The sequence below is a fragment of the Desmodus rotundus genome, chromosome 4 (genome assembly GCF_022682495.2).
Source record: "Desmodus rotundus isolate HL8 chromosome 4, HLdesRot8A.1, whole genome shotgun sequence".
NCBI classification, from domain to species: domain Eukaryota; kingdom Metazoa; phylum Chordata; class Mammalia; order Chiroptera; family Phyllostomidae; genus Desmodus; species Desmodus rotundus.
In genome coordinates this window covers 144,687,934-144,713,450 of record NC_071390.1, presented here as the reverse complement: position 1 = coordinate 144,713,450, position 25,517 = coordinate 144,687,934, and the positions used below count along the sequence as shown (strand labels likewise).

At 36.4% G+C, this 25,517-nt stretch overlaps 1 protein-coding gene across 1 annotated transcript in view; it reads left to right on the top strand.

The window, feature by feature from the left end:
* Positions 1-25,517, top strand: part of ENKUR (enkurin, TRPC channel interacting protein) — a 43,359-nt gene that overhangs the window by 975 nt on the left and 16,867 nt on the right. Inside the window, exon 2 of the mRNA XM_024575933.4 lies at positions 19,208-19,353. Within this exon, the coding sequence (XP_024431701.2) occupies positions 19,208-19,353 (146 nt within the window). The remainder of the gene's footprint in view (positions 1-19,207; positions 19,354-25,517) is intronic.

Genomic DNA, 25,517 nt, shown 5'->3' with positions numbered 1-25,517 from the left:
ATTTTCCCCCTACTATTGTCAACTGTAAATTAGTTTGCTTCTGAGCCTCAATTTTTTACTACTTATTATTTATTAATATCTTTAGAAAGACAGAGAAACATCAATTAGTTGTTCCACTTACTGATGCATTCATTGGTCGATTCTTGTGTGTGCCTCCACCAGGGATTGAACCCAAAACCTTGTCATATCCAGTGGATGCTGGAACCAACTGAGCTACCCAGCCTGAGCAGAGCCTCAGTTTTTTTGCTCAGTGAAACAAACTAAAAAAACACACAAGATAGTTTCTAAGTTCTCTTATGGGTCTAATAGTTATGTGGAAGGAAAAGTGGATAGATAGAGAACCAAAAATATGTAATTGATTTAAAATGTTTACATAGGAGATAGGACCTTTTAAATTCTCCAAATTCTAAAAAGATCATCTCAAAATACAATTCATTTACCCTCCTGTGTAGGGACTTAGGACTTATTTAAGTCTATAAGGGGAAAAGACGGTAAATAGTGGAGAAAATCTCATTCCTCCAAGGACTTTGCTGTCATTTACCTTTCACCTTTTCCTGATTCAAGTCAAAACCACATTAAAAGCATTAGCCTAGAAAAAAAAAAAACAAACAGGGGCTGCAACTAATTGGTTTGGGGATTATGAATTAATTTTCATTTGTTTTCTGATCTGTAAACCTAAATAATCTTTATGGCCCCTTTCATATCTAATGGTCAGTTGTTTTTACTGATAATTACCTGGTGTGGGTAACATCTTCAATAAGTGGGCACATCCTTTGCTTTTAATCCTGAGTATCTTAGTTTTAACTAGAGCAGTACCTGCATTGTTTTCCATTCACTTCTCAAAATCTAGTAGATACTGGAAAGGGGAATGTAAAGCAGATATGCTACAGTTGCAGAGTTTATGAACACTGCTCATAAACTCAATGGACTTTTGGTCCAAAATTCCTGTATATTGTACAAGGTAAAGCTTCTCTCTCTAATGCACTGGTAGATTGTCTTTTCTCTAGAGTACTGAATTTGAATGGTAAGATATTTTGTTAGATAGGTGTTCTGTCACTGGTAAATTAAAAACGCTTTACTATGCATCTAGGTGATTTTTTCAAGAAGTTTTATAGGAACAATCTTTTTCATTTGGCAAGCATTAACTGAGCCCCTATTATGTGTGTAATATTGCCCTTGGGGAATATTGGAGTGAGTGAACTCCTTAGTTTGCTCTGAAGGAATAAGGTGCTACAGAACTCTCTCTCAATGAGTCAGCCCACAACCACTAATTTAGAAAAACAGAACCTAATTATACATTTAACCAATTCCTTCTCACCACACTAACACAAATTTATCCTGACTCAATCCCCTTACTGATAGTAAGAATTAGTCGTAAGAAATGTATTAAGATTCAAGGCTTACTTGTATTACTGAGTTATAAACCCAGCTTCAGGAAAGCTCACAACCAGCCCTGGCTGGATAGATCAGTTGATTAGAACATCATCCTGATACACCAAGGTTGCAGGTTTAATCTCTAGTCAAGGCACATATAAGAATCAACCAATGAATGCATAAATAAGTGGAACAACAAATTGATGTTTCCTTCTCCCCCTCTCTTCTCTCTTTCCCAAATCAAATTTTTGAAAAAAGCTCAGTGCAGCTCTTTACAAGGCTGGCAAAATGATTGTCCAGCTTTCATAAAGAGTTGGATTTTTTTAAGAAATCAAAAATTAGCTCCATTGTGATATCCCATACCTCAGAGATTAGTTTCCTTGAGGAACAAAAATAAAAACATTAAAACATTGATTAACAATAAAACCATATATTATTGAAAACCCTAATGAGAGATGTAGATACTAAATGAGAAATATGTGTTACCAAATAGATACTACGTAACCAAAGTAAGGAGAAGGACAACCTTTTCCAGTTGAACCAAAACTGGGACTTAAGATATAAAATGTTAAAGTCAATGTGAAACGAAATCAGTTTCAAAATTTCAGTTACTCATGATGTGTGAGATGGTTTCCAAGATCTTTGCCAAATTTGTGACCCTTCTATTGATAACTCCAGTAACTTGACATCTCCGATCATTCTCTCTTTCCCTTTTGTTTAAGGTAATATTCCACGTTTGGTCTGAATAGCCAAAGGATGGTGATCTACTTTCCTTGATACACAATACTTATATTGATGCACCCATTAGCATTTTGACAGTCATCCTCTACCATTGTCTCACATTGAAATTTCCACACGAATTATGACTGTTTAGTCCCTCCCATCCTAAAATTGTGTAGCTGATTCTTTTTTATCTAAACTCATCATTAATCTATGAAGAAAGTTTTGAATTTTTAATCTTTCACATACTCTCTTAATCATCCCTCTCAGCTTTGTGTCATTTGTAAATCCGATGTCTTTTATATTTCCATCAATCATCGAACAAGGCAAGTACAATACCTTGTACTTTAGTAGGCTACTAGATATTTTTTTCTAGGTAGCCAGTAATAATGGACAGCATCCATAAATCAGTTTATATTTCTCTGCCTCATAAATCAAGGATTTAGTAAGAGGCTTTACTAACATCAAGATGTGTATTATTATGTCTAAGGTATTTTCCTGATTTATGAATCCAATTATCTTATATTTTTAAAAAATGATCTTCATTTCAGTGACCTAAAATTCCAAATAGCTCATGCAATCATTGCTGCTCCATAAATTTTAAGATGTTCTTTGAAATTGACATCAGGCTCACCTGCGTAGAGTTTTTGGATGCATGCTTTTTGAAAATGGGATATTTAATATCATGAGCACTCAGTAGTCATTTCCATTTTATGCCTTTAGGGTTTTCTTTGGGATAATTTTGACATGTAGTCAGAATTTCATTTTCAGAGCTTCTCATTCTTCTTGCACTACTCTTCATTATAATATATATATTTATATATATTAATATATATACATATACATACATATATATTTTCTGAATGATTGTAACATCTTCTTGTTTAAAGTCTGGTTATATAGCTGAGATTTTGATTATTATGAAATCTTATCTGACATAGTAATTTTCTCCTGAGGTTCTTATCTATTTTACTGACTAATTATACCAAATAATTCAATTGGGAAAAGTAGTAGCACTTTTAAATGAACTTTATCCAAAGTTGAGAATACTCCATCTTTGTTTTTAGCATAATGGAATTTCATGCTAAAATTCCCATTGCTCCAATACGTGGCCTTGGACAGTTTTACCTTAGTGCTGGAGGTCATTATTCAGATTTTTCATCTGGCTACCCAGTCTCCACAGATCTATGTGATAATAACACTTCTCTTCATCTCTTGAGTAATTTTTACCCAAGTTCTCTTCTCATGCTTATATATTTTCATTCTAGACATAAACCTCACAGTTCATATAGATTTTTAAATCACCAGAAAAAGCAAACATACAACTTAAGATGTGCTATAATTAATATATTCACCTAAAAAAGTGCAGAAAAACCGAAGGTCTGGGGAACTAGTAATGGAAGGGATAATGAGAAAAGGCACTTTTTTTCTTCAGACATGTGGGTGAAGGTAAGGGCATTCACAAACAGGATTTTTGTCAGAAAGGAGAACTGCAGCTTCCATTCCATATTTACAGACAATGTTTGTTTATTGTGGGTTATTACTTCTCATTTAGATTTCTATAGGTTATATGTAACATGATATATTAACACATCTCTCTGGCATTTCACATATACCTTTAAATGTTGAAGAGAAAATAGGCCAAAAATATTTCTTAAAATTAATTGCCCGGGAAATTTGTGAATAAGTGAACTTTTGTGAGTGTTAGATTCATTTTTTTAGAAGATTATTCTGTTCCAGAACAAGGTTCAATATCTTAAGCATAGTACATATATATTGTGGTATGAGAATCTGTTTATTACAAGTCAGGAAATTATGTCTGTCTATGTCTGTCTCTTGTGATAACCAATTATATACCATGATGCAACATTTTTAGAGAATAAGACTCTTCTGCTAGCATACAAGTAAAATAAACTAAAAGGTCAAATAGTTCTTTTTAATGTAAGCAAGACGAGTATCCAATAATAATAACCATAACAATACTAATAAAAATAATGATAATATGTTCAATGTATTAGTGTTTACAATGTGCCAGGAACTGATCTATGTTTTACACAATCATTATTTTATTTAATTTTCACAAAACCCCTGTGAGATGAGTAGTATTAGCCCAGTTTTATGGGAGGGCAACTCAGGCCCAGAACATTGAGGCAGCTAGGATGAACAAGAGCTAAGATCGAATTATAAGTCTGACACCAAAGCACATAACTTTAACCAGTTTGCACACTGCCTTTTAACCTGAGTAACTAATTAAAACACACCTTAAGAGTACATTTTGCTTCAATGGCATATGTATTTTAGTCTTCACATAATTTAGCATGTATCAGCTACTGTTTAGTATTTATACATTATCACATTATAATGTGATAAGATTTTTAAAATAAAGATATCAAAGCAAATAAAAATAAAGATAGAAAAATAAGATTATACCACAAATGAGCATGAAATTTCTTGTACTTGAAATGTATGCTTTAAAATATATATGTTTGCTTAAACTCTGATACAAATTTGACTCAGTGCTAACTAGAAACTGGGCAACCCACGAAGGAAGATTCTTACCCTGATTCTCTAAAGATCACTTATACTCTGTATCACGTTTTCCATAAGACAATAGCAAAGCAACAGCTGAGAAGTATTCTCAGTATGAAGCCAGAACTGCACTTCCTTCATAGATCATAGAGAAGAGAGACAATGTGTGTAATATAGTGAATAAAGATTTTTAACCATACTTTTCCATTAAGTACACTAAGTTCCATTGGTCTAATACTGCTCTCATTATAGACCAGTGGCCTCATGTCCAGCCATAACTTAGTGAAAGCACTTTAGAGGCATGGCTATGATGTGATCTGGGTATGCACCTATATGATTATATTATTTAATTCAAAGATTGATTTTTCTGATTTCTAGGAAGCACTGTCCAATGAAATGTGAGCCATATATATAATTTTCAATTTGCTAATAGCCACATTTAAAAGGTAGAGAAAAACATGTAAAATTAATTTTAATTATATATTTTATTTAACCCATATACCTAAAATACTATGATTTAAGCATATAGCACGGCCACATTTCAAGTGTTCAATATCCACATGTGGTTGGTAACTACTGTATTGAACAGCACAATCTAAGTGAATACGTTAACTATATATTGTCTTGATACTCTACCGTATTTATTATTTCTCTCAACAGCTTTCACTAAGTATTGAGCAGCAGTAAGATCAGAATTATACCCATTGACGCAGACTTGTGTTGTCAGCCAAGTGCAGAGCATAGTTTTGACAACCAGCCAAGCTGGGAGAGTAACTGGCATCCACTTGTGGAAATTGAATTACTTAATGCAGTCCTGAAGCTGAACTGAAGACTGTCACTTCAATGTCTTTAGGTAGGCTTAAGGTGTATCCATGTTTATAGACAGAATGTTCTTCAAGAAATAATTTAGAGGACTTGATAATGTAGTCTAGGGCCCAAAGTTCTACACAATAAACACACAATACTATTGACCTGATTTTTTTTTTTTTAGTAGTTAACCAGATGCTCATCTAACTCATTAGGGGAGAAAATCTCAATCAAGCATCATCAAACTGTAGCAACTTTGGGTCAATTATTTTTCTGTGTGCCCTTTAAGAAAATTGCTTTAAAATGTGTATCTAGAGACTTGATATGACTTACTATATGGTGATTATTGGCAATAAAATAAATGCAAGTATGGTATGTTTATTGAAGATGACCGTTTTAGTTTTAAAATCATGAATCCAGAGCTAACATCTAATTAAAAGTAGACTGTATGGCCAGTTGTCTAATGAAGTCATTTCCTAGATCTTTGTAATAAAGCCACACCATCCAGAAAATGGAATAAAATGTAGTTATTGGAAAGAAAGTATTAGTATATGGAAAAATAACACATTATATTGTTTTAAAAATTAATTTATAATTCATACATAAATAGAAATACAGAAAACAAAATTAATTTTGGGAAATGAGAAGACAAAAGGAACCTAGATTTTTATTCATTTTTTAAAACTGAGATATCATTAATATTGTATTAGTTTCATTTATATTTTATTTTTTATAATTAGAAAAATAATTTTTCATTCATATAGAATAGAATATCTTGGTTTTTATTACATATGGGTTAGCTTTGAGCTCACACAAAATAATGTATTGAATCACAAGATTGCAAATTAAAAGGTGGTGAAAGTGTACATATTTCTTTTTTATCCCAAAGAAATATTTTATTAATCAAAAGATCATATCTGCCAATTCCAACTTTCCAGGGAGTTTTAAGGCATTGGTTTGGATTGAACCTTATTTCCTGATGGTACCTAATGAGTTCGTTCAATGTGGACCATTATTGATCCCTAGGCCATTGAGCTCAAGATTGATGAAAGGCCCTTAAAAGCAAGAAACAATTTCATGTTTCTTCAAACAAATTTATCCACATAAGTATGAGGAAAATACAAGTTGTTAAGAGTGGTTTAGCTGAACTTCTGCATCCAATCAAGGATGGAATTTAACCTTTCACCTTAAACAACTAAAACACCACAAAAAAATATATGTAAAACAATGGTTTTCAGACACTGGGCAATAGGCAGCACAGAGAAGTCATCCCTAAGAGAAGGGAAACAAGCCCTACAATTGCCTCCACATACTCTCTGGAGGTAATTTATAGGCCAAAGCCCAAAGAAGAGGAATTTAAATAAAACCTAGCAGTTTTCTTGCATTAAAGAGACAGAGTTTAGAGTTCAGGAAGGTCAAGACAAGGCATGTAGAGTTCACAGCACACATCACAGGAGAGGTGAGAACTGCAGAGGTGGGGGGGGGGGTGTGGGGGGCAGTGGAAATACGCAAGAGGATTTCCCTGAAGTCTTTGGTTAACAGTACATGTCTGTGATGAAATTATTGAAGCCAGAAAATTAACCAATGGAAGGCAGCAGAGCCAAATAAAGTTCATATTCCCACCAGCCAAGGTGGAAACACCTAAGACACAGGGCACTGAGTAGTGTACTAAGAAGTATATTGCTTCAGTAGTGGAACCAAATTAGAACTAGACTAAGGCTCTTCTGGACCCAGAAATACAGTACATAATGGAGAGAAAAATCAGTCAATACAGACAAAGAATTGACATCAATGAGAGAATTAATAGACAAGGATATGAAAACCACCACTTTAAATATTCATGTATTCAAAAAGGTCCAGGAGGAAAATGAGCAAAATACAGAGAGAAATAGAAGAATTTTTAGAAAGACCCAAATTTAATTTTTTATTTTTTAATCCTCACCCAAGGATATATATGAGGTCTGTCAAGAAAGTATCCAGCCATGTAATATGAAAAATAGAGACATTTGTTGAAGAATATACAAGAAACATTGTGCATAGAACAATGACACCTCAGTCCCCTTCAAAGTAGGCACCTTGGAACCTCACACAGTTGTTCTAATCATCATCAGCTGCTCTGTCATATTTTCCTGAATCTCATTGATGGTCTGAAAACTCTTTCCTTTCAAAGGTGATTTTAGTTTTTGGAAAAGCAAGAAGTCATAGGGCACCAAATCTGGGCTACAGGGGGCAGGGTCACCTGGGTGATTTGATGTTTTGCCAAAAAACTTTGTAGCAGGCATGATGCATGAGTGGGCAGGTTGTTGTGATGAAGCTGCCAGTCTCCAGTTGCCCATACCTGTGGCCTTCTGAATCATCTGAATAGTTTCTGAGGGGGAGTGTTCAAGCTTAATGCAAAATTGGATGCAGTTTCATTGCTCTACTCACTCAGTCATTTTGAAAGGAATGGCCACACAGTACACATGCTCACTCAGTGGTATCTATAGGCCCCACTGACTAGTAGAGTGAAGTCATCATTGTTCACACATGCATATTCCAGTGTATTCTTCTTGGCTGCCAGGCTACATCAATGTCATGCAAGCCATTCTTGTTATATTAACAATGGCTGCACTTTTTCCAGACAACTCATATATATATATATGTATTTATGACTTTTTTAAAAAAATTAATCCTCACCTTCACCTGAGGACATTTTTCATTGCTTTTAGAGTGAGAGGAAGGGAGAAAGGGAGAGAGAGAAAAAAACATCAATGTGAGAGAGACTCCAATTGGTTGCCTTCTCATATGCATCACAGCAGGGGATGGAACCCACAACCTGGGTATGTACTCTGACCAGGAATCATACCTATGACCTCCAACCAACTGAGCCACACCAGCCAGGGCAGAATATTTTTTAAATAGTTTATTTTTTATTGTATTTTTCCATTACCATTTATTCCCCCCATAACTTCTGTCACCACCACCCACCCTCCTATCCCCCAATGACCACACTGTTGTGTCCATGAGTTCTTCTTATTTTTTGCTCAGTCCTTCCACCCCCCAAACTTCTCCCCTCCCCTAGAGTTGTCAGCCTTCTCTCTACCTATAAATTTGTCTTTATTTTGCTTTTCAGTTCAGTTTCTTCCTTTGATTCCACATATGATTATAATCATATGATATTTGTCTTTCTCTGATTGGCTTATTTCACTTAGCATAATGTTCTCCAGGTCCATCCATGCTGTTGCAAAGGGTAAAATTTCTTCTTTTTTATAGCTGAGCAGTATTCCATGTGTAAATGTACAATACCTGTTTTATCCAGTCACCTACTGATGGACACTTTGGCTGCTTCCAAATATTGGTGATTGTAAATAGTGCTGCAATGAATATAAGAGTGCATATATTCTTTCAAATTAGTGTTTTGGGTTTCTTCACATAAATTCCCAGAATGGGAATCACTGGGTCATAAGGCAGTTCCATTTTTAATTTTTTAATTATATCTTATTGATTATGCTATTACAGTTATCTTGATTTTTCCCCATTTGCCACTCTCCACTCAGCGCCCCCCTCGGGCAATCTCTCCACCATTGTTCCTTCCCATGGGTCATTCATACAAGTTCTTTAGCTATGCCATTTCCTAAACTGCACTTTAATCCCCATGGCTATTCCGTAACTACCTATTTGTACTTATTAATCCCCTTACCTCATCACCCATTCCCCTATAACTGACTCCCATCTGGCAACCATCAAAACGCTCTCTGTATTCATGATTCTGTCTCTGTTCTTGTTTGCTTAGTTTGTTTTTAAATTCGATTGTTGATTGATATGTATTTTTGGTCATTTTATTGTTCATAGTTTTGATCTTTTTCTTAAGTACCTTTAACATTTCATATAATAATGGTTTGGTGATGATGAACTCCTTTTGTTTTTTCTTCTCTTGGAAGCTCTTTATCTGACCTTGGATTCTAAATGATAGCTTTGCTGGGCAGAGCAATTTTGACTGTAGGTCCCTGCTTTTCATGGCTTTGTGTTTGTTTCTATGTATTAGATAGAGCTGCTTTGACTTCGTGTCTTGGTAGTATGAGCTAATGTACTAGGTGTCCTGTAGGGTCCAGTGGCACAGCCTCCCATATCACCCAAGCTGGGTACTTGAGGTGCACCCTTCATGTGGGCCAAGTACACCCTTCTCTTCTCCTTGAGCTTTGATTGTTGCTGGCAGATTAGTGGGAGGGATTTATCCAGGCTAGTCAGCTGCAAGGATTGGCTGTGACTACTTACCACCAACCTCCCCTCCGTGGAGGATCAGCTGTGCAGAGGCAAGGTGGTGGTACTCTGACGTGTGGTCTGTAGCTGTCTGTTCAGTGCCCTGGACCTGGGGTTTCCTGAGTAGTAGAGGCCAAGGTCAGCCACCACCCGCATTTTGCCTGGGACCACACTGCCTGAGCTATAAAGCAATCTGAGATGGCTGCTACTTGTACTGGGGTTGGAGATTCCCAGGCGAAGCCTAGCTATGAATCTAGGCTGGCTGCTGCTAGTGCTGGGCCTGAGGCTCACTGAGGCCATCTGTTGCTTGTTTGATAGGATTTAAGAAGTTGTGAAGAATAAGCCAAGACCCTCCATTCCTATGGAAAAGCAGCTTGGGTGGGCCAGTAAGTTATGTGGGGCAGAGTCTTTGGGGATCTCTACGGCGGGTCAAACAGTGTTAGCCAGGTTGACGGAGTTACAAATATGGTACCAGCTTCTTGGTTTTGGCGGGGGGTGGGGTGGAGGTCGTGCAGAAAAGGGACAATGGCCTCTGCTCGCCTGGATACCAGACACTTCAGTTCCTCCCTTTATGCCACTGGTGCCTTTAAAGCTGCTACTCCACTGCTGGAGCTCAGAGGAAATGAGTCTGAGTAGGTGAGTCCATGTGTGGGTTCTTTAAGAGGAACTGCTTGGGGCTCCAGAAGTTTCTTCCACAAATTCAATCCCTGCTGGTATTGCAGCCAGAAGTTGTGGGGATTTATCTTTCTGGCACTACAACCCTGGGCTGGGGGGGTCTGGTGTGGGGTTGGGACTCCTCGGTCCCAAGATATCTCTCCCAAATTTTTATCCACTGGAAGTGGGTAAGACCATACTGTGTCTTGATTGATGTGGTTTCTTTAATTCCATAGTTGTCAGACTTCCATTCAACTCTCCTTTTGATGGCTCTGAGTGATGGTTGTTCTATATTTTAGTTGTAATTTTGATGTGGTTGTGTGAAGAGGCGAGCCATATCTGCCTATGCCACCTCTTGACCAGAAGTGCCATTTTTAAGTTTTTGAGGAAACTCTATACAGTTTTCCACAGTGGCTGCATGAATCTGCATTCCCACCAATAGTGCAAAAGGGTTCCTCTTTCTCCAAATCCTTACCAGCACTTGATGTTTGTTGATTTATTCATGATAGACATTCAGAAAGGTGTGAGTTGATATCCCACTGTGGTTTTAATTTGCAATTCTGTTAATTAGTAATGTTGAGCATCTTATCATATGTCAATTGGCCATCTCTATGTCCTCTTTGGAGAAGTGTCTATTCAGGTCCTTTGCCCATTTTTTAATTCAGTTGTTTGTTTTTATGGTGTTGAGTTGTATAAGGTGGTTGGAATTGTGGATATTAACCTCTTATCAGATGTATCGGTGAATATGTTCTCCCATCCTGTGGGTTGTCCTTTCATTTTGTTGATGGTTTCCTTTGCCGTGCAAAAACATTTTAGTTTGATGAAGTCCCATTTGTTTTTTCTTTTGTTTCTCTTGCCTGAGGAGATGTATCAGAAAACTATTGCTATGAGCAATGTCCGAGATTTTACTGCCTATGCTTTATTCTATGATTTTTATGGTTTTGGGCCTAACATTTAAGTCTTTGATCCATTTTGAATTTATTCTTGTGTGTGGTGTAAGAAAGTGGTCTAGTTTCATTTTTCTGCACATATCTGTCCAATTTTCCCAACATCATTTATTGAATGAACTATTTTTAGCCCATTGTATGTTTTTGCCTCCTCTTATTGACTATAAAGGCGTGTGCTTACTTCTGGGCTCTCTGTTCTGTGCCTTTGATCTATGTGTCTGTTTTTATGCCAGTACCAGGCTGTTTTGATTTCTATGGCCTTGTAGTATAGTTTGATATTAGGTAGCATGATTTCTCCAACTTCATTCTCTCTCAAGATCACTGTTGCTATTCAGGGTTGTTTGTGGTTCCATGTAAGCTTTTGGAATATTTGTTCTAGTTCTATGAAATATGTCATGGTATCTTGACAGGAATTGCATTGAGTCTGTAATGGTTTGGGTAGTATGGACATTTTAATGATGTTAATTCTTCCTATCTATGAATATGGTATGTGCTTCCACTTATTTGTATCTTCTTCAATTTCTTTCTTCAGTATCTGATACTTGTCCAAATACTGGTCTTTTACCTCCCTAGTTAAATTAATTCCTAGATATTTTATTATTTTTGAAGCAATTGTGAATGGGATTGTATTCTTAATTTCCCTGGCATATAAAAATGCCTCTGATTTCTGGATATTAATTTTGTGTTATCCTAGTTTGCTGAATTCACTTACCAGTTCTGGTAGTTTCTTAATGTAATCTTTGGGGTTCTCTCTGTACAGTATCATGTCATCTGCAAATAAAGACAGTTTTATATCTTCTTTTCCAATTTGGATGCCTTTTATTTCTTCTTGTTTGATTGCTGTGTCTAGGACTTCCAGTACTATGTTGAATAAGAGAGGTGAAAGTGAACATCCTTGTCTAGTTTATGATCTTAAGGGGAATGCTTGTAGTTTTTGCCTATTGACTATAATGCTGGCAGTGGGTTTGTCATATATGGCCTTTATTATGTTGAGTTATGTTCCCTCTATTCTTTTTTTTTAGATTTAATTTATTTATTTTAGACAGAGGGAAAGGGAGGGAGAAAGAGAGGAAGAGAAACATCAATGTGTGGTTGCCTCTCATGCACCCCCCACAGGGGACCTGACCTGGCTTGCAGCCCAGACATGTGCCCTGAGGCCCAGACATGTGCCCTGACTGGGAGTCAAACTGGCAACCCTTGGGTTTGCAGGCTGGTGCTCGATCCACTGAGCCACACCAGCCAGGACTGGTCCCTTTATTCTCAATTTGCTGACAGTTTTTATCATAAATGGGTGCTAGATTTTATCACATGTTTTCTCTGCATCTATAGATATGATTATGTGGTTTGCATCCTTCATTTTGTTTATGTAGTATATCACATTTATTGATTTGCAAATATTATACCAACCTTGCATTCCCAAAATAAATTCCACTTGATCATGGTATATTATATTTTTGATGTTTTGATGTATTCAGCTTGTTAATCTTTTGTTGAGGATTTTAACATCTATGTTCATCTGAAATTTGGCCTATAATTTTCTCTCTTTATAGAGTCTTCATCTGGTTTTGGAATTAGGATAATGCCTGCCTCGTGAAATAGGTTGGACATCTTCCCACTTCTTGAAATTTTTGGAATAGTTTGAGAAGGAGAGGTGGTCTTGGAATTTTTGGTAAAATTCACCAGTGTAGCTTTTCTGTAAGGGACATTTATTTTGTTGGGAGTTTTTTGATTACTGCTTCAATTTCACTAGTTGTAATTTCTCTATTAAGAATATCTTATTCTTTCTGATTTAGTTTTGGTAGATTTTATGTTTCCAGGAATTTATCCATTTTTTTGTCCAGGTTGTCCCATTTGTTAGCATATAATTGTTCATAATATTTTCTTACAATCTTTTATATTTCTTTGGTGTCAGTTATTACTTCTCTTTCATTTCTGGTTCTATTTATTTGGGTCCTCACTCTTATTTTCTTGATGAGTCTGGTTAAAGATTTGTCAATCTTGTTTATCTTTCCAAATAATCAGCTTTGGGGCTCATTGACCTTCTATACTGTTTTTTACACTATTTTATTTTTTTTCAACTCTGATCTATATTATTTCCTCTCTTCTACTTACTTTGGGCTTTGTTGTTCTTCTTCTAGTTCTTTTAAGCATAAATTTAGATTGTTTATTTGAGCTTTTTCTTGTTTCTTGAGATAGGCTTGTAGTGCTATGAATTTCCCTCTTAAGACTACTTTCCCTATGTTCTGCAGATGTTGAGTTGTTGTGTCTCATTTTCATTTGTTTAAAGGTATCTTTTGATTTCTTGATCTCATTGTTCATCCATTAGTTGTTTAGTAACATGTTATTTAGCGATTGTCTACGTCTTTCTGTATTTTTCCTTTTTCCTCTTGTGATTGATTTCTAGTTTTATAGCATTAGATCAGAAATGATGCTTGATATGATTTCAATCTTCTTAAATTTCTTGAGACTTCTTTTATATCCTAACATGTGGTCCATCCTAGAAAACACCCCATGTGTGCTTGAAAGGTATGTATATTCTGCTACTTTGGGGTGAAATGCTCTGAAAATATCAATTAAATCCATGTGATCTAGTGTGTCATTAAGGCTGCTGTTCTTTGTTGATTTTTTTGTCTGAGAGATCAGTCCATTGATGTCAGTGGTGTGTTAATATACACTACTACTATGACTCCATTACCGATGATCTTTCCCTTTATGTCTATCAAGATTTGCCATAAAAATGCAGGTGCTTCTATGTTGATTTTATTCATGTTTATAAGGTTTATATCCTCTTGTTGGATCCTTCCCTTTGTCATTATGTAGTGTTCTTCTTTGTCTTTTACTGTACCATTGATTTTAAAGTCTATTTTGTTTATCACGAGTACTGCTACCCCAACTTTATTTTTCTTTCCATTTGCATGAAATGTCTTTTTTCATCCCTTTACTTTTAGTCTGTATGTATCATTTATTCTGAGGTGGGTCTCTTGAAGACAAAGTCTTATTTTCTTATCTATTCTATTCTGCTACCCTATATGTTTTGATTGGCACATTTAAGCCATTTACATTTAAAGTGATTATTGATAGATTCATATTTATTGCTATTTTATTTTTAAACTATTTTTCCTCTTCCTCCTCCTCCTCCTTCATCTCTTTCTTCAAGCAAGCCCTTTAACATTTGTTGCAATACTGGTTTGGTGGTAATAAACTCCTTTAGCTTTTTCATATCTGGGTAGCTCTTTAATTTTCCTTCAATTTTAAATGATAACCTTGCTGGGTAAAATAGCCTTAGTTGTAGGTCCTTGCTTTTCATCACTTTGAACATTTCATAATATTCCCTTCTGTCCTGAAATGTTTCTGTTGAGAAATCAGATGACATTCTTATGGAAGGTCCCTTGGAGCTAACTACCTGCTTTTCTCTTGCAGCTTTTAATTCTCTCCTTGTCTTTAAGCTTTGCCATTTTAATTATGTCTTGGTGTGGGCCTTTTCAGGTCCTTCTTGTTTGGAATGTGCTTCCTGAACTTGTGTGTCTTTTTCTTTTACAATGTTATGGAATTTTTCAGTCATTATTTCTTCAAATAGGTTCTCTATCCCTTGTTCTCTCCCTTCTTCTGGTATCCATATAATGTGGATGTTATTACACTTCATGTTGTCCCAAAAGTCCCTTAAACTATCTTCATTTAAAAAATTTTTTTGTTTGCTGCTCTGACTGGGTAGGGTTTTTTGTTCTACCTTGTCTTCCAAATCACTGATTCAATTCTCTGTTTCATCTAACCTATGATTTATTCCTTCCAGTGTATTATTTATTTCACATATTGCACTCTTTATTTCTGACTATACTTTTTTATGCTTTCAATGTGTTTTTTCATGCTGTTGAGCATCCTTATAATCATTACTTTGAACTCTCTATGTGATAAATCACTTGTATTCATTTCATTTAACTTTTCTGAAGAATTCTCTTGTTCTTTCATTTGGTACCTGTTTCTTTGTCTTCCCATTTTGGCTACTGCTTTTTGTTTGTTTCTATGTAGTAAGTAGACCTGCAAAGACAATGGTTCAGATGTTTGTCCAACGCTGCTTGTGACTGACCCTAGGCAACCTATTTGGATCTGTCAGTTATTTGTAGCTTGTGGCTACCTCTGCTAGGCCTGGGTGCATGCTAAAACCTGCACACCTAGGCTGGCCTTCATCATCACTGGGCCTGGGAGTGTCAGCTAAAGTCTCAAAGCACCCAGATATCCACCTTTGCCTGTAGCATGTCTGTTAGGCTTAGTCATTCAAAGAGGCTTTAGCTATGCTCTTCCACAGGGTTTTATCACCACAGGATGAGGTAAGAGGGATTCCTAGGGGTGGGGCTACTGCTTTTCCTAGGCTATTGCCACATGGAGGGGAGTGGTCTGCCTGAAAAAGATGGCATCTGCAGTATGGGAAATGACTGAGCACAGGGATCCTGGTGGCTGACCCTTCAGCTCTCTCCCCAGAGCCACCAACCCCAGATTCTCCTCACATGGTTCTAGTCTACCCTGCCCTCACTTTTCTGGAGCCCTGGGTAAGTGCCAACAAGCAAAATTTTCTGCATTGGCCTTTTAAGAAGGTGGCTGTGTCTCTAGCTATCTCTCCCTGGAGTAGAAAAACACACTGCTGCTTTTCACAGCCAGATGTTATGTGGGCACCTTTTCTGGTTCTGGTACTCCAGGCTGGGGTACCTGGCTTGGTGTCTAGAACCCCATACTTCTCAGAGGAAACCTCCTCCTTGATTGCTGAAATATCCCTCTAGAATTTCAGCTGCCATTAGTGGAAGCCCAGCCAGTGCTCTGGCACCTCTATACCTCCTGCCAATCTTGAGGTGGTGGTGTAGTTTCTTCCATAAGTCCTTGGTTATAAGGCTTCTCTCCAGGTAGTCTTAAGTTTTTTCTATAATTTAGTTATTCCAGTTTTATCTTGCTAAGTCATTAGTGTAGCTTCCACCTACTCCAGCACCATCTGGATCCCCTAGGATTTTTTTTATTATTGATTTTAGAGAGAAAGAAGAGGGGAAGAGAGAGAGAGCAGAGAGACAGAGAAAGAGAGACTTCAATGTGAAAGTGAAACATTGATTGGTTGCCTTCCTTAGGCACCCTGACCAGGGATTGAACCCACACACTAGGTATGTGCCCTGGCTGGGAATTGAACCTGCAAGCTTTTGACACATAGGATGATGCTCTAACCATCTGAGCCACCTAAACAGGGATACCTAAATCTAATTTATAGAGATAAAGAATATCATGTCTAAAATGAAAATAGGGATGTGATTAAGATCATCCAAGCAAGACATTAGAGAAGAAAATATTGTTGAATTTGAAGACATAGTAATAGAACAATACAAAATGAAACAAAGAAAAAACAGAAAAGGAAAACAGAATCAGTGAGCAGTAAAGAGCATAAGGCAGACTAACATAAGGGTAATTAGAATCCAAGGAGAGGAGAGAGATGGGTAACAGAGGAAATATTTGAATAATGGCCAAAATTTTGACAAATTTAATGAAACCCTTAAATTCATAAATCCAAGAATCACAGTGAAGAAGAAGGAGGAAGAGAAGGAAATGAAGAAATACACTACCATACCAATGGACATTACAATCAAATTTCTTAAAACCAGTAATAAACAAACAAACAAAAAATGCTTAAACATAGCCAAGGGGAGGAAAACCCACTGCATACTGAGGAAGAAAGAAGGATAGTATTATTTCATCAGAAATAACAGAAGTCAGAAGTTAAAATGTTCTTTTTGGGTGGGGTGTTGCGGGATGCTATTTTGTTTTATTTTTATTTTACTTTTTAAAATATATTTTATTGATTATGCTATTACTGTTGTCCCTAGTTATCCCTCCTGATTTTTATCCACCATGCTTGGGTGTGGGGCCACTCTTTCCCATCTCCATGCCTCTACATGCCAACCCGCATCTCCAGCCCTCTCTGTGCCTCTTTTCCTCTCCACGCCTCTCCATGTCTCCACCCCTCCTACCTGTCTGGATGAATCTGCCTTCTTTAAATCTTTGGTTGCTGGACTTCCACATAGCTCGATTTTCTGACAATTCTAGTGGATATTTGTTTTGTGGTCTAGTTGTCTTTTTTGCTATATTTGTGTGAGGAAGGAAGGCATACTTATGGACTGAAATGTTCTTAATGCACAAGAAAGGGTAGAGTGTAAGTTAGAAATTTGGATTTACACAATGAAATAACAGAATGAAAACAATGAAATAATACAATGAAAATGGGAAATATATGTGCCAACATTATTTTTCTTTTAAATTTTATTTAAAATATGATTACTCAGCTTTATAAAGGGAAAATAATCACAATGATTATGAGTTTTATAACACATATAGAAATAAGATACCTTACAACTTTAGAACAAAGATTGGGGGAGGAATAAATGCAAGTATTCTTCGTAAGTTTCTTATATGTACAGTGGTATAATATTATTTGAATATAGGCTGATAAGTTAAACATGTAAACCTTAGAAATAACACAAATTAAAATTTACAAACTTAGAACAAAACTAAAAATAAGACAGGATTTTATATAGAAAATAAAGGGCAAGGTGGAAAATTTAAATGTGAACATTTAAAAAATCACATTAAATGTGAATGCTCTACACATGCCAAGTAAAAGAGATTGTCAGAAAGGATAAAAATTCTTTGCTCTCAAAAAAAGAAAAACCTTTTAAAATGACACGAATAAGTAAAATGTTGAAGAATGAAAAAATACTATGTTACCAAAAGTCAAAGGAATGCTGGAGTGGTTGTATTCATATCAGACAGAGAAGATTTTCGAATACAAAACTTTTATAGGTTTAAAAATCATTATCTGATAATGATGAAGTAGTCAGGCTTTTAAGAAGATATAGTAATCCCAAATACTATGTACTACTAACAATATCAAAAATATATACAGCAAAAACTGATAGAACTAAAAGAAGAAACAGAAATCTACAAATGCAATCAGAGATTTCAGTAGTCAATAGCGCACTTAAAAACACTACTGACGAAAAAAAAACCGCACTACTGACCAGTTTGATTTAATTGTCATTTACAGAACACTCCAGCCAACAACAGCAAAGTACACTATCTTTTTTTGAATGTATATAGGACATTTACCAAGACAGACCATACTTTTTGCCATTAAAAAAGTTTGAAAAAATTTAAAAGGGTTGAAATCATACAAAGGGTATTCTCTAACCACAATAGAAAATAATTAGAAATCAAAAACACAGCTGAAAAATCTCAGAATATTTGGGAACCAAACAAAACATATAAATAAGCTACTAAGTCAAAGACGATATCAGAAAGAAATTAAAAAGGTATTTTGAACTTAATAAAAATGAAAGCATTGTGTATCAAAATTTGTGGGATGCAGCTATCAAACAATGCATAGAGGAAATTTTATAGCTTTAAATACTTCTAATAGGGAAGTATAAATATTTAAAGCCAGATATCTAAACTTGCATCTTAAGAACTTAAAGAAGAAAAGCAAACTAAACCCAAAATGAGGAGAAATAGTAAAAATTAGTGCAGAAATTGAAATGGAGAACATTGGAGAAAATCAATTGAAAGCTGGTTCTTTCAGGAGAGCCCTATGGCTTAATAAACCTCTAGTCAGACTGATTAGAGAAAAAGGCAGGTGGAGGAAGAAAGAGAGAGAGATAGGTGAAATCTCTGTTGGTGCTTCAGATATTGAAAGAATAATAAGGAAATACTGTGAACATCTTTACCTGGGCGCCTCTTTCTTAGGGCAAAACATCCTAAATTTAGCCTAAATCTGAGGACAGGGCTCAGATAATTATGCTTTATGGCTGTCTCCAAATGAATTCAGATTTTCATAAATTAGAAATGTATATCTTAATGTGAACTTTAAATAATTTTACTAGAAATATAAATGCTGCAACTTTTTAAAATTCTAGGTATATATCAATTTTCAAGACATCTATAAAGGAGGACATGCAAAAATCTAAAACTGCAATGAAAACTATGGGACCACCAAAAGTTGAAGTACCTTCTCCAAAGGATTTCTTGAAGAAACATTCAAAGGAAAAAACTCTACCACCCAGTAGGTTTTATTACTCTTTGTAATATTAATAATGTTAACAAGTAATTTAACTAAAATTATTTTATTGTCTATAAAAATTATTCACAAATAATAGCAACATTACCTCATAGTAAACAGAATTTCAGAGGCTAAAGTAAAGTAGAAGAAGAGAATGTATAGACACAGACAGAAGAGAAATGTTAATTTGCTCCCAAAATAGACTTTCTTTTTGGTAGTCAAGCACCTTGAACTACCTCTTAGACCATCCAATAAAGCCCCACCTCCAGCACCACATGCCCCTCTGTCCTAGTCACTAGCCATATGATTTCATTGACAATTATAAGAAGAGTTCTAAACCCCAATGGGCAAGAGTCTTTTCTCCAAGAGATGAAAACTACAAGCATTATTATCAGTTGTTAAAGCAATGACTGTAGGCTTGAATATGGGTTTAAATCTCCAAGATCTCTAAGACCATTAAGACAATAATTTGGATGCCAGAGTCAGTTCTCGGACATGTTACATGTGTAGTCACACAGGGCCTTGTGCTTAGGAAGACCCCATGCTAGGTTTAATGCTCTGCTTTTGCCATCTTGAAATTTTTGATAATTTTTAATGAAGGAACACCACGTTTTTACTTTGTACTGAGTCTCACAATTTGTGTAATTCATCATGGCCACAGAGTATATAGATATCAGGAAAGAAAGCTATCAGAAAAATGGAGAGTGAATGAAAAGGGCAACTTCTTCCTACCCTTGGTACGTCTTCATTACTGATTTAGGACAAGAAAGATGAGAAGGAAAGGAGACTATCTCTTTTCAAAAGTTAACCTTTTTGTGCCTAATGGCATCAAGGAAATAATGCAACATCTCAAGCCCAGCTAGGGTGTACCTTTTGATAAAAGTGAAACTACTTCTCCTTATGTCCATATTTTAAGTCCCACAATCCTTTCTTATAACCCATATGCCATAACAAAAGATAAGAGGCATTATCAGGAAAGATGGAAGAAGCAAGCCTGAAAATACAACATTCATGCTTAAATTCGTGTATTCAAAAATTTATTTTGAATCTACCTCAAATAGAGTCTTGGTGTTTTGTGACCTACAACCACTTGAGAACACAAGATAACGTTAAAATGGAACTAGATTTTTTCAATGCCTTAGGGCCAATGATATTACTTGGGTCCTGATATATCTTTCTCTAGAGTTAAGCATATTATATAACACAACTACAAAACTGTGTAGATCCTAAGTATAAAATAAAGAAAAAGGGAAGAATCCTATGTATCTTCTTATAAACATTATAAGGTAAATCAACATAAAATTTCATGGTCCTTAAGAATAATTAAGAAGTTCAATTATTCAGTGACACAAACACAGTGAGACAAAGTTAAAAATAATATAGCCCAAGGCTGCTGCCAATTTCTTTTTGAATATTCTGCCATTTTGAACATAATCTTGAAGACAGTAATTTGCTACATACACTGAAAAAATATATACGTGAACATTTCTCTAAATTCAGCCAATAAAACATCTGCATGACAACAAGGGTATGTTGGCATTGCCATTTTCACATAGCCTGATAAAACCAAACCATTTGGCTTACAGATTTATTATCACCACCAGCAAATAATTTGTGAAGAAATGTTAACACCCCCTTTTTCAAGCCTCACCACATAGTCAACCCCTACTCCTGGGAAGAGAGACAAGATGATATTTAGATAAGTATAACATAAGGGAAAGGTGGGGGTAGGATTAAGGCACCATCAGATGGGTAACCACAAACAACCATGAGTTATAATTTACTCTGCTTACTCACCCAAGAATGAATTATTAGTCTTCATACACAGTTTCCTCATTTTCTGAGAATTCAGTTTTACTTCTTACACAATATATTAATAAAGATATAGATTCTCTTATAGGAGTCATTTCATGTATTTTCAATTCATAGTTAAATTTGGTTTCTGAATAAGTATTCTGACTAAGTATTTAAAAGGCAAATTTATCCATATGAACATCTGAAAAATGAGTACCCCTGATTTTGTAGTCAAACAAATCATTCAGACCTTATTTGTTTAGGTGTATGTGGTAGAAGAAAACTACTTGGGTTCCACAATAAGGTCTTATTCTGTGCTCCAACCTTTATAAAATCTCCATAATATAAGTCACCTAAAATGGGGAGACAAACAAAGAACCTGCAATCAAAAGGAATGGAAGAATCCCCAGTAAAAGAGCTAAATGAAATGGAGGCAAGCAAACTATCAGACATATAATTCAAGAGAACGGTTATAAGGATGCTCAAGGAACTCAGTGACAGCTATAAGGAACTGAGTGGGAACTACAACAGCGTGAAAAAAGAAATAGGAACTATAAACAATAACAAGGAAGAAATGAAGAATACAATATGTGAAATAAAAAATACACTAGAAGGAATCACAAGCAGGCTGGATGAATCAGAGGGCCGAATTAGTGAGCTGGAAGACAAGGTACAAAGAAATACCCAGGTAGAGCAGAGGCATGAAAAAAGACTCAAGAAGTATGAGGATAGCTTAAGGGAACTTCAGGACAACGTGAAATGAAAGAACATTTGAATCATAGGAGTACCATAAGGAGAAGAAAAGGAGCAAGGGATAGAAAACGTGTTTGAAAAAATAATGACAGAAAACTTCCCTGATCTGAAGAGGGGAAAATCCATGCAAGATCAGGAAGCACACAGGATTCCAATCAAGATGAACCTAAAGAGACCTACTCCAAGACACATCATAATTAAAATGCCAACATTCAAAGAGAAAGACAGAATCTTAAAAGCAAGAGAGAAACAGATAGTAACATACAAGGGAGCTCCAATAAGGCTAGTAGCTTACTTCTCAACAGAAACACTACAAGCCAGAAGGGAATGGTAAGAGATATTCCAAGTAATGAAAAGCAAAGGCCTGCAAACAAGACTACTCTATGCAGCAAGGCTCTCAATTAAAATGGAAGGTGAAATAAGGAGTTTCCCAGACAAAAGGAGACTAAAAGAAGGCACCTCCTCCAAACCAGCTTTGCAAGATATGCTAATGGGACTGCTTTAAGAAGGTGAAGAAAAAGAGTGAGAGAGAGAGGAACACAGGTACAAAGGGGAAAAATAGCAATGAATAAGTATCTATTAATAATAAACAAATATAAATGGATTAAATACTCCAATCAAAAGATATAGGGTAGCTAAATGGATAAGAAAACATGACCCACATATATGCTGCCTGCAAGAGACCCACCTCAGAACAAAAGACCTACACAGGCTGAAAGTGAATGGTTAGAAAAAAGATATTCCAAACAAATGGACAGGGAAAAAATCTGGGGTAGCAATACTTAAATCAAACAAAATAGACTTCAAAACAAAAGCCATAAAAAGACACCCAGAAGGACACTTCATAATACTCAAAGGAAGAATCCATTAAGAGGACACAAACATTGTAAACATATATGCACCCAATATAGGAGCACCCAAATATATAAGAAAAATCTTGGAGGACTTTAAGAAAGATATAGACAGCAACACACTTATAGTAGGGGATTTTAACACCACACTGTCAACAATAGATGGATCTTCCAAATAAAATATCAGCAAGAATATTGCAGCATTGAACAATGCCCAGATCAAATGGACTTAACTGATATATATAGAACCTTTCATCCCAAAGAAGCAAAATACACGTTATTTTCAAATGCAAATGGAATATTTTCAAAGATAGACCCCATGATAGGGCACACAACAAGCCTCAATAAATTCAAGAAAATTGAAATTACATCAACCATTTTCTCAGAATACAAGGGCTTGAAAATAGAAACAAACTTCAAGGAAAAAAAATAAAAAAACAATTAAATTCAATTCATGGAGATTGAATAGCATGCTATTAAACAATGCATTAATAATGAGATCAAGGAAGATATCAAAAAGTTTCTGGAAACAAATGAAAATGAATACACAACAGTCCAAACTTATGGGACACAGTGAAGGCACCCCTAAGAGGGAAGTTCATAGTAATACAGCCAACATACAAAAGATAGAAACATTTCAAATAAACAGCCTAAATCTACATTTACAAGAACTGGAGGTACAACAGCAAGCAAATCCCAGAGTAAGTAGGAGGAAGGAAATAACTAAGATCAGAGCAGAATTAAATGATGTAGAGACTAACAGAACAATTCAAAGGATCAATAAATCCAGGAGCTGGTTCTTTGAAAAGATAAACAGGATTGACAAGCCTTTAACCAGACTCATCAATAAAAGAGAGAGAGAGAGAGAGAGAGAGAGAACCCAAATAAACAAAATCAGAAATGAAAGAGGAGAGATTATAACTGACACCACAGAAATACAAAGGATTGTAAGAAATTACTATGAACAACTACATGCCAAAAAATTTGAAAACCTGGGTGAAACAGACAAATTTCTAGAAAAATATAAGCTTCCAAAACTGAAACAAGAAGAGGCAGAAAACCTGAACAGACTGATAACAAATACTGAAATTTAAGCAGTAATCAATAAACTCCTGGCACACAAAAGCCCTGGACTGGACAGTTTCATAGCAGAATTTTACAAAACATTTATGGAAGAACTAACCCCTATCCTTCTCAAACTATTCCAAAAAGTCCAAGAAGAGGGAAGACTCCCGAGCTCTTTTTATGAGGCCAGTGTCATCCTAATTCCAAAACCAGATAAAGACGCAACAAAGAAAGAAAACTATAGGACAATATTGCTGATGGACATAGATACTAAAATACTCAACAAAATATTGTCAAACTGCATCCAGTAATACATTAAAAAGATCACACACCATGATCAAGTGGGATTCTTCCCAGGGTTGTAAGGATGGCACAATATTTGCAAATCAATAAACATAATAGATGACATAAACAATAGGAAAGACAAAAATCACATGATCATATCCATAGATGTGAAAACAGCATATGATAAGGTACAGCACCCATTTATGATAAAAACACTCAGAAAATTGAGAGTAGAGGAAGCATATCTCAACATAATAAAGGCCATACATGAGAGACCTACAGCCAATATCATCCTCAATGAGCAAAAACTAAAAGCTTTCTCACTACGATCAGGAACAAGACAAGAGTATGTGCTTTCACCACTCTTATTTGACACAGTCCTGGAAGTTCTAGCCACAGTGATCAGACAAGAAAAAGAAATAAAAGGCATCCAAATTGGAAAGGAGGAAGTAAAGCTGTCATTGTTTGCAGATGACATGATAGTGTACATAGAAAACCCTATAGGCGAGAACCAAGATGGCGGCATAGGTAGACACACTGCGCCTCCTCGCACAACCAGAACCGACAGAGAATCGAACAGCAAGGGGGACCAACACCAAGGAAACAGAAAATAATCATTCATCCAGACTGGTAGGAGGGGCGGAGACGGCACTGGGGTGGAGAGGACTCGCGTGGCTGTGGCGGGACTGAGACTGGCGGAGTGTGGGACAAATGGCGCAGGCAGTCCGAGCACTAGCAGACCCTGCGGTCCCACATTTGCACAGATAAACCCAGAGGGCCGGACTCAGAGTGGCGGAGAGTGGGGCAGGCAGAGTGGCGGATAGCACATTGCGGCACCACATTCGCCCACAGATAAACCGGACAAACGGCGGGCAGAGAAGCAGACCGCTGCGCAACCCAGGGCTCCAGCTCGGGGAAATAAAGCCTCAAACCTCTGATTGAAAGCGCCCCTGGGGGTTGGGGCGGCAGGAGAGACTCCCAGCCTCACAGGAGAGGTTGTTGGAGAGACCCACAGGGGCCTAGAGTGTGCACAGGCCCACTTACCTTGGAACCAGCACCAGAGGGGCCCAGTTTGATTGTGGGTAGCGGAGTGAAAGACTGAAATCCGGAGGAGAGTGAAGCGGGCGCCATTGCTCCCTCTCGGCCCCGCCCCCACGTACAGCATCACAGCGCAGCGACCAGCATTACCCAGCCCCGGTGAACACCTAAGGCTCCGCCCCTTAAAGTAACAGAAGCGCCAAGACAAACAAAAAAAATGGCCCAAATGACAGAACACTTCAAAGCTCCAGAAAAAATACAACTAAGCGATGAAGAGATAGCCAACCTATCGGATGCACAGTTCAAAGCACTGGTTATCAATATGCTCACAGACTTGGTTGAATCTATTCGAAAAACAGATGAAAAAATGAAGCCTATGCT